This window comes from Gracilinanus agilis, chromosome 2 (assembly GCF_016433145.1).
Source record: "Gracilinanus agilis isolate LMUSP501 chromosome 2, AgileGrace, whole genome shotgun sequence".
In the NCBI taxonomy this organism is placed as follows: Eukaryota; Metazoa; Chordata; class Mammalia; order Didelphimorphia; family Didelphidae; genus Gracilinanus; species Gracilinanus agilis.
The window spans coordinates 567,447,167-567,457,165 of record NC_058131.1 but is presented as its reverse complement, the minus strand read 5'-3'; the positions used below and the strand labels follow the sequence as shown (position 1 = coordinate 567,457,165).

At 40.9% G+C, this 9,999-nt stretch overlaps 2 protein-coding genes across 4 annotated transcripts; one reads left to right on the top strand and one right to left on the bottom strand.

Moving 5' to 3' along the window:
• LOC123236123 (60S acidic ribosomal protein P1-like) lies at nucleotides 1-3,282 on the top strand. 2 transcript variants are annotated; one of them, XM_044662394.1, is made up of 4 exons: nucleotides 5-208; nucleotides 2,382-2,456; nucleotides 2,733-2,853; nucleotides 3,157-3,282. In XM_044662394.1, the coding sequence occupies exons 1-4, from the start codon at nucleotides 140-142 to the stop codon at nucleotides 3,237-3,239; spliced, it is 348 nt and encodes a 115-aa protein (XP_044518329.1). In that variant the 5' UTR covers nucleotides 5-139; the 3' UTR covers nucleotides 3,240-3,282. The 2 variants fall into 2 exon arrangements, with proteins under 2 accessions (XP_044518330.1, XP_044518329.1); XM_044662395.1 differs by lacking the exon at nucleotides 2,382-2,456 and having other exon boundaries at nucleotides 1-208.
• A 3,111-nt stretch (nucleotides 3,283-6,393) lies between these two features.
• LOC123236122 (60S acidic ribosomal protein P1) lies at nucleotides 6,394-8,982 on the bottom strand. 2 transcript variants are annotated; one of them, XM_044662392.1, is made up of 4 exons: nucleotides 8,792-8,979; nucleotides 7,218-7,292; nucleotides 6,756-6,873; nucleotides 6,394-6,512 (listed from the first exon to the last, which is right to left on the bottom strand). In XM_044662392.1, the coding sequence occupies exons 1-4, from the start codon at nucleotides 8,861-8,863 to the stop codon at nucleotides 6,433-6,435; spliced, it is 345 nt and encodes a 114-aa protein (XP_044518327.1). In that variant the 5' UTR covers nucleotides 8,864-8,979; the 3' UTR covers nucleotides 6,394-6,432. The 2 variants fall into 2 exon arrangements, with proteins under 2 accessions (XP_044518327.1, XP_044518328.1); XM_044662393.1 differs by lacking the exon at nucleotides 7,218-7,292 and having other exon boundaries at nucleotides 8,792-8,982.
• Between the last annotated feature and the right edge of the window lie 1,017 nt (nucleotides 8,983-9,999).

The window sequence follows — 9,999 nt, the reverse complement described above, 5'->3', positions numbered from 1 at the left end:
GGCCTTCAGTCCTTTCTCTTCAGCTGTTTGTAAGGTGCTCGGTTCTTCTTCGGAAGCTAAGGCCACGTTGGGGTGAACTCTCACTTCAGCCGGCGACTAGCACCGCTACAAAAAAGCCTCTCCTCGCCCAGCTCTCGAAATGGCCGTCTCTGAGCTCGCTTGCATCTACTCTGCTCTCATCCTTCACGACGATGAGGTTACAGTCACGGTGAGTGTTGGGCGTGGTGGCGGTTGTGGTGTGGTCTTTTAGGCTGGCGCTCCCATTCTCAGGCCACTGGCTTGTAAGCCTTCGTTCCATTTGCCGCCCCTACGCACAGCCCCGAAGTAAGGACTTGGGAGGACCAGGCCGTGGATAGAGTGACCTGGGTGAAGTGACGGCTCTCTGCCATACTGCCTCCTCTTGCAGGCGCGACCTGACGGACAGGACCAGCCGGAGCTCTAGCACGCGGCCTGCTCTAGCTTCCGGCCTCCTGGCACTGGGGGAGGGGGAGCTTCTCCACGTGGCTGCCGAATGTCCCCACTGTGCTCGCCAACCTGGGATTTTGTCGGCTGGTCTGGGCTATGTTTGTCTATTGACAAACCGGCCGCCCTAGATTAACTACTATCGTTCACAGGCCTAACTTTTTTATAGGGTTTCAGTCTCCTCCCATTTTAGTAGCTACACCAAAACTAAACACAAGCTCTAAGTTATTTAGCAATTTTTGCTTTGTGCTTATAATAAGGTGGGCCGAGACTGTGGCAAGAATAGAGAAGCAGAGAGAACAGGATAAATTTTGTGGGGTTAGAAATGGCAAGATTTGGAAACTGGTTAGAGAGATATAGTCAGGATGAACAGTTGGAGACAATATTGAGGTTTCAGAAATCGGAAAGATGATAAATATGGAAGGAAAGAATTTAATGGCCTGTCAAGTTGGAGGTGTTCCTAAGACATCCAGTTTGAAATCAAGTAATTTGGGAATTGAGTCTAGGGGGAGTAGACTGAGATTGGAATTTCAATATAGATATTGGCATCCCAAAAGTCTTTGGCGCGGTTTTAAACTTAAGAAATAAGTTTGAATGCTACAAGGGCAAAAATATATATATTTTAAAGGCTAATTATTTATTATTTGAAAATAAGGTGGGTTTTTTTTTTGTTCAAATTCAGCGTAATTGTGCTCTGTAGGCGATTTTCAAGAGTCGGTAAAAACTTTTAATCAGCTGCTGCTCTGCTATTGAAAGGATTTTATTTGTAATCCTATCCTACCCAACTCAAAGTACAGATTTTGCTGCAAACTTTTTTGAGGTTTTGATGTGCCTCACAAGAAAAATTCTAATGGAGATCAAATGAGTTAGGTGGTAAAGTAAGAGGCCTTACCTATCATTCATTTTGTGTAATTCCCAAAACTGTAGATTTAATCATTGAACTTCCAGATGATATTTTGGTAATTTTGTTGTGTTTATACTTCTGAAGTTATTAATGGTTAAAAGTGAATAAGATTTGAGAAACTACCTTGAGGGCTGAAAGAGATAAGCCAGCCAAGAGACTAAATATTAAGCGTCTTTCTATGTGTCTGGCCTTGTGCTTAATGAAAACATGTACCCAGAAGACAGATTCTACCTGCCCTTCTGGACTTCTAATGGGGAGTGGTGGGGTGAGGGGCCCTTCAGGTAAGAAAGATCTGAACTGCCCTCCCTCCTTTAAAGAGAGGTTTGGAATCACGACTCCACCCTTTAATCAGAAGAACTGGCTCTTGATGCTATCAGCAGGGTGATGAGTTTACCCAATAATGAATTTTTGGGGCAGGATGGAAAAATCCTAAAAGTACTAAAGTAGTTGGGAGTTGGAGGGGAATGAGATTCAGAGCTAAGCTCACTCCTTAAATGGAATTTATTGTTTCTACATTTACAATTAAGTTTACCCAATGAGCTTTTTGAGCCATAGTGGAAGTTAGAGCAGTCCCAAAGTAGTGCAGATAAATAAGAAATGAGGGACAAATGAACCAGAAAAAGAATGTTATGAAAACCCAAATTAGATACTACCTAGGAGAGTGGGCAACAGTGTTGAATGTTGCAGAGAGATGTTTTCTTTCAAGAGTAATGAGATATTACTAAACCTTGAATGTTTTGGGGAGGGTAGGGCGAGTTGAGCTGGGTTGGTAGAAGTAAGACTTCCCCCTTCTTGATTCATTTTGGATACAGGATGCAAGAGCTGCAATTTTTTTACTGATTTTATTTTATTTTCCCTGAATAAAAGTGTAGAGATAGTCCTATTCAGCAATCTGGGATTTTAAACCTAATTTCTACTTATTTATGGCTTCTGTGTAGTTCTGTGTGAAGTTTGTAGTCTGTGTGTTGTCATTGTAAGAATTTGAATTTAATAGCATTTTATTGGTGTGTTTCAGGAGGATAAAATTAATGCTCTCATTAAAGCAGCAGGTGTGAATGTTGAACCATTCTGGCCTGGATTATTTGCAAAGGTAAGACAGCTGTGGGTGTGTGGAACACTGAAAAAAGCCATTTGCACAAAGCAGTATCCAAAAAGTACTGGACTTAGTTCTGTAAGAACTCTTCCCCACCTGTACTATTTGTGAGGCTGCTTATGCAAGTCACAGGGTGTCTTTAAGCCTCAGCTAACTCATCTTGATGAAAGGGTAACATGACCTGCAGTACTGATTTGAATTAAGGTGAAATCTGAAAGGGGTTGAAACCCCTTAATTGTCTTAAATATTTTACTGATGAGATTTTAATTTCAGGCCTTAAACAATGTAAACATTGGAAGTCTCATCTGCAATGTAGGAGTTGGTGGACCTGCCCCAGCAGCTGGTGGTGCTGCCCCTGCTGGAGGTGCTGCTCCTGCTGGCACAGCTGCCCCTGGTAAGTAGTCTTTGTTTAGATCATGTACTTGGGCAAATTAATACAACTTTCATAGAATCAGTTCAATAGGCATTTACTGATTCTTTATCCCAGAGGAAATACTTTTGTTATTTGACTATTAATCTTTGCAGAATGTCTTCCCAAAAATCTGGCCTACTTTGGTATTGTAGTAGAAAACATTTTGTTATTTTAGCAGCAAGCGGGCACACATAACAAGCAAAAAATAGAATAAGCATTCTTGTAATTCAACATTGCTATAGCAGGCAATTTTCAGACATAATTTTTATTCTTGTCCCTTTACAGCTGAGGAGAAGAAGAAAGAGGAAGCAAAAAAAGAAGAATCCGAGGAGTCTGATGATGACATGGGCTTTGGTCTGTTTGACTAAATATTTTTTGTAACGTTGAATAAAAGCTTGATTCAACTAAAAATGGTAGTTGTTTTGCCAATTTTTAGGTAGTCTCAGCAATGATTTCTCACAAGTAACTCATGTACTAATAGTAGCAAGAAATTATAGTGTACCTTTTAAAGTTTCATTTCTATTGATAAAAGAATTATTAGTTCTGACTGAACAATGACTTGGCTAAGAGTGGTTTTCTGGGTTGTTAGGTGCTTTTCTGAGCATAGGGTCTTAAACTGGGGAAGTGATGGCAGTATTTTGACTTTCCTGGTATGTGCCTGTTCCTGTCCCTTCAGGACAGTTCCTTGCTCATTTAGGATGACTTGCTTGTAGCAAGCAAAGATAAGACCACCATTTCCATGAGAATTGCTTCTCTGACACTGATTGGGGAGTGGAGTGGGGTGGAGATTTTCTCTGGCATGGAGGTGGTTCTAGCCAGGGAATGGAACACTTGAGTTCAAATCTTTCCTCAGATATTTGCATGCTATATGACTGATTTGAGTCAATTAAACCTCTCAGTCTTCATCCTTGGCAGTAACAGTAATTGAGCCTCATAGGATTGTTGTGGAGATCAAATGAGTTATTGTAAAGGGCCTATGTAATATATTTATATATATATGGTGAGCGTATGACTTGATTTTTCTTCTTAGTAGTATTATTTTGTGAGGATTGTTATGCTTGTTAAACTTTGATGCTAATTGTGCAGCTTTTCTCATTCCCTGATCCTAGAAAAACTAGACTACTACACGTAGAAAGAACTGAATCATATAGTCATAGATTAACTTAAGCTTGAAAAGCTTTCAGTGGTAAAAAATAATTTCATCTGCCTTCTGTAGTTAAAGTGACTACACTAATGAATTTGAATATAATTTTCAGTTATCACCAGAACTTTTTACTCAGTTACATACTAGGGTTTGGTGTGGGGGTTGAGTAATGAAGTTAATACCAGGGTATTGGAATATGTAAATGCTTATTTCCAATTACTTGAGCGCAAAGGAATTTGCTTTTATTGTGTATTTAGGATTATTTTATACATGGAATGGTTCTATGATACATTGTGCTACTCTGTAAAACCTCCCATAAAACTCATTTGAAGAGTTAACTCCCAAATAGATACTGTTTCACTGAGTTCCCTGCTCAAAAAACTTAAAACTTCCTATTAGGTCTGGAATAAAATATAAATTCTTCAGTATAACATTTATGATCATCCACAATCTTGAGATAGCAGCCATCACTTGTTTTCTCGGAGATTTTCATTTGTGTAGAGAACTCTGATACAGAAACATTCACACATTGGTTATGTTCATGAAAGATTGATGTATTTGGTACAAGTCCAGCAATTGGACTTCACTTGAAGGACAGCTTAGATTGACCTTGGTTTTAGCAGTTATCTTGCTGTAAGTGTAAGTAAATATGATTATGTAAGTAATTGCTACCTCTTTTTGTGCTAGAGAGTTGGATTTTTGAATGTACGATGGAAAGATACTGTACATAGGTTCGGGTATGACAAACTGAATTTGCTTTTTCCTTGTAAAAGATGAGATCTTTTACATGAGCATCTCATAGTAACAATACTGATTTCAGTTTGACTTATCCAAGACCTGCAAACAAGATTCTTTTCTACCTATTCTAGCTGATTAGCAAAGCTGAGGACTGGGGATGACAGCTTTTGGGAGCTGGGCAAGGAAGCTCTTGGCAGCTATAAAGCATTAGGAAAAGTTAGAAAATTGGAGACCATCCTTCAGACACTACCTGTCTTGAGATTTAGTAGTAGTTTAAAATGAATAGAATGTAACTGCTGAACCAGGACTGGTAAGACAGTCGTAAAATAATCCAGCAAATCAATTGATAACTGAGGGAATTGAAATTGTACAACTAAGTACCAGGAGATGCTCTTAAACATGCAGTACATACCTTGCTCCCTTCAAAGATTTAAATGAGTCAATAGGTTTGAGATGAATTTGGAAAACACCGGAATTATAGCTTGGTTTTAAATGGACTGCTTGCATTTGAAGTTCTATTAACAGGAAAAAAATAAGCATTAATATCCCACTATTAAGAAGCAAGGACAGTAGCTCTGGCTTCAAATTTTGTTTACCAATGTGAGCATTAAACTTGAACTCTTGGTCCTTTCCTTTTCTAAATCTATGCTTCAAAAGAGTTACTCATTTTATATTATCTGCTTTTATTTTGACTTTGATCCTTAAGAAATTCAGGTTTCTTCCCATTTGTGGTTTGGAGATTTAGGAGCTTATTGTCTTGGGGATATAATGAGCAGGGAGAGAAGTATAATTTCAGGAGGAAGAAAGCACTACAAATCCAGGATGGCAAGGATGTCTCTCATATCTGATGGTGCCTGGTGTGACCCTTAAAGGAAGCTAGGAATTTATGGGGTGGGAATGAGGAAGGAATACATTACTTTGAGGGAAAATTGCAAAAGCAGAGACATGATGGAATGTACCAGGAAATAACTGGGAGGTAACACTTGAAAAGCAATTTAAAAATGGGAAAAGTAGATGGGAGCCAGATTGGGTAACTTGAAATCTTGGACATTTATTTCCTCTTATTCCTAAAAGCAATAGGTAACCAATGAAGATTTTAGAGTAGCAGTTTGAGAAGTTAAAACCCATGTTATAGGGTGGTAAGAGTGATAATCTAAATGTAGACTTTTGATTTGCATGAGCCTAGGCCAAATCACTTAACCTCAGTGGTCCCAGGCAATGAAAGTTGCAGAATAGTTGTTAATTAATGGAACTCAATATAGTTTTTCAGTGAAATCACAGGTGTTAGGATTAAAAAAAATGGCACTGAGGATGAACTCCATTCAGGAGTCATCTACTGGGAGTTAAAGGTTAATTTTTTGCTAGAATCAGACCCTTCAAAGTTTTTATTCATTTTTTTCAGCTGGCTCTTTTGCCTTTGATTTCATTCAGAATTCTTAACATGAGAATTCCTAAACTGATTTGACTGAACTCATCTTTCAAATCATCCTAAATGCTTTTTCTGACCTTGGGTTAGTGAGGAGAACTGAGTGAGGCTTCTAGGTTTAGTTTGTGAGGCTCCTCATCTTTTCTGCATGTCGTACACTGCTATGATATTGGAGTGACTTATTGCCTTAAGAACTATCAGAGACCAACCAAAGCAAGGTTCAATTATTTATTTGCTGTGTTACAAGAGATAGTTAGTCAAATAGGCCAAAGCCCATGTCATCATCTGATTCCTCTGATTCTTCTTTCTTAACTTCCTCTTTCTTTTCTTCAGCTGAAAAAGGATAAGATAATCAGATGCATGTATGAATATTTGAATTCAACACCATTTCAAATACAGTACAAGAAAACAGTTATAAATTTCCAGGTATTTTGGAATGCAGTGAAGCTATAGTGTACTTTGCTCACTCATGTCTGATTTAATGCACTTGGCATCAGATTGATCCTCAACAAAGCCATCAGCTACTTAATATGTGGTGAAAACATCTAGTTCAAAGATCAAAGAAGCAGTTCTTACCAGGGGCAGCACTAGCAGCAGGGGTAGCACCCCCAGCAGGAGCAGCACCAGTTGCCGGGGAAGCTCCACCAACTCCTACATTGCAGATGAGACTTCCTATGTCAATGTTAGCCAGTGCCTACAGTACACAAACGGCAATTAAGTAATTGGCTGTTCCACTAATCTTTATATCTCAAGGACTATTAGGTCAGCTCTTAATTTTTATGGACTAAACCATCAAGGAGAGGTTCTGTGATATTCTAAGAAGATGAGTGGAATAATGTATTGAACATAAAGAGCTACCTCAGAAAAGGAAACCATTTTTTCTGCAGGGCATTTAGAAACAAAGAAAATCTTTTTAGAAAAGAGTATAAAATAAACTTGTCAAACTATTCAACATGCTGTACTAGTTAGCACTGTGGAGTAGTGAGAGGCATTTGTTTTTATTTGTTTCTTATATAATCTAAAGTAAGGTTGCCTTACCTTTGCAAAGAGACCAGGCCAGAAAGGTTCAACATATACACCTGCTGCTTTAATGAGGGCATTGATTTTATCCTCCTGTAATAAAGCAATAAAATGCTACTTAAAAGTGTTTCTTTGCTGATAATGTGGCATATACACTTTCAGAACATCCGATATTAGATACCATTCTGTGATAGATTAACCCTGACTCCCAAGATTCTGTCAAATAGTGACATGTATATACAGCATTTCAAAAGGATTGGCAAAAACACTTTACAATCCAATGAGCGTTTGTTAAATTAATGCTAGTGAGGTCAATATATGCTGGGGACCCCAAAATAAAAAGCAACAAGTATCCTTGCCCTCAAAACACCATTTAGAATGGTAAGAGCTGGAGACAAAGAACCCAGCTTCCAATCACTAATCCCTAACAACTAGTATTTGTATTATCTACAAATGCCAGACACTTTACAAATACTTGATTCTCACCACAACCTTGTGAGGTAGGTAGGTGCTGTTATCTCCGTTTTACAGTTGAGGAAACTGAGGCAAGCAGGTTGCATGGTTTGGCAAACGTCACATGTCAGAAGTTGGATTTGAACTCCCATCATTCTGACTCCCACATCCTGCTTTTTCTATACACTTCACCTAGCAAACTGCCTATTTAATTTTGAACAATGGCTGCTAGCTCTTACAGAGTTCTTTAATATAGGTTATCTCATGTGGTCCTCCCAACAATTCTTGTGAAGGAATAGGTGAGATGTTAAAGGGGCAGCCCGGCCTCACATGGCAATCTGAATTTAGGTGTTCCTGACTCCCAAGTCCCCAACTATCTAGCAGTCTGGCACTTGTTTCCTTATCTGTTAATGAAGAAGGGTAGGACAGTCTGTCATAATTTACCAGAGTTGACCTTGGGCGCATTTCCTTCCAACTAGTAACTTGTGGCCTACCTGGGCTTTTAAGTGATGCAGTAGAAAGATCCAAGTTCAATATGACCTCAGATACTTAACAGCTCTATGAACCTGGGCAAATCATTCAACCTTTTCCTGCCTCACTTTAATCAACCATAAAATGGGGGTGTTGATGGTAGTAACCGCACCTTCTTACCAAGATCAAATGTGAATATGAGTAAAGTACCTGGCACATAACAGTTACATAAATGCTTGCAATGCTGTTAAGATACATTATCACCTTTCCTTGCAACTCAATATTTGACCATCAGACATCAGGCTAGGCCTCTCCCGCAGAACGAGCTAAAATGAACTCAGACCGCCTTGGACAAGTGGGCTGGGATTGGGAGGCGACTCTTCTGGTCCCATGACCCCCACTCCTCCCTTTACTCATTGCTTCCTGTCCGAGAACTTATCCGTCCTGCGTCACGCGGCAGGCACGAGAGCCCCAAGTAAGGCCAGATCCTGAGGCCGGGTCAGAGAAGGGGTATAGTGTTAAAGAAGGGGAGGGTCAGAATCTGGATTTGAATCCAGAACCTCACTGTGCTCTGCTCCTAGAGCGACCAAGCCGGGAGGGGGCAGGGCGTCCCGGGGCCCGCCACTCTGTTCCCCGTGGGGCCAGCCAGACCCGGCCCCTCGGCTCACCGTGACCGTGACCTCATCGTCGTGCAGGATGAGGGCCGAGTAGATGCAGGCGAGCTCGGAGACGGAGGCCATTTCCAGGGCTGCCTGGGTGCGTTGCTTGCCGCCGGCTGAAATGAGCCTCAACCTCACCCCAAACCGGCTTTAGCTTCCTGGGAAGGACCTCACTGGCAAACGGCAGCAAGGCGGGGCGAAGCTGCACGGCGCTTGCGCAGAAGCGACGGCAGGAGCAGAGGGGGGTGGAGCGCTGTCGGTTCCTGGGACCAATCGGAGCCCCTTGGCCAATCAGCACCCAGCTCTGGGCGGAAAGGGCGGGGCGGGTGCCGCCCGAGGGTCCGAGACCCGCGTGGCTGGAGAACAGATGCCTTAGGTAGACCTTCTCTTTGCACTGCGCATGGGTAGCCGCTAGGAGGCGGTGTTTACCATTTTATAGCGATGTTCCGTAGCAAACTATGTTTAAAAAAAAAAAAGAATCAAACAATGCCTTCTCATCTATCCATCTATTTATCTCAGGAACCAGACTTTCATCCGGGCCAGAAGAGTGGTGTCTGACCTAGGAAAACTTCCCCTCGGGGTGTAGCGAGTTACTGCTTAGTAGTAGCTCTGGACGGAACCCACTCCCTGGAGAGCTCCTATTCAGCCTCTCTAGTCTCATGCTCTCTAACTCACCATTTCTCTTACCCTCCTTTCTTTGATCATATATGCAAAATTTCTAGGTTTGGGAGTGTAGTGCCTGCTGACATCCAGAATATGTTACTACAGAGTGAAGGAGAAAAAGGCAAACTATCGCATACCAAAAACGGGGAGTACATTATAGTACAGTGTAGGGGATCTGGGTTCAACTACTATTACCCCTGAAATTTACTACCCACGTGAGCTCAGGCAATTTGCTTCATCTCCCTGGGCCTCAGTTTTTTCTTCTGTAAAATTAGGTATTGGACTAGATGGGTTCTGAGGGTCCTTCCAGCTCTAGCTCTATGATCCTATAAATGGCCAAGCAAAGAAGCTAAGGACATGAATAGGATTTTGGGAAAGTTAGAACAGCAGTAATTGAATAGGAATAGAAAAAAATTATATACATACATACCCACATATCTCTCACTGATACATTGCAAAGGTGCCTCTTTGCAAAAAATGAATGTTTTAGGGCATAAAAACCTCAAATTCAAAGAAGCGGGAATATCTAATACAGCCATTTCTGATCATCCCAA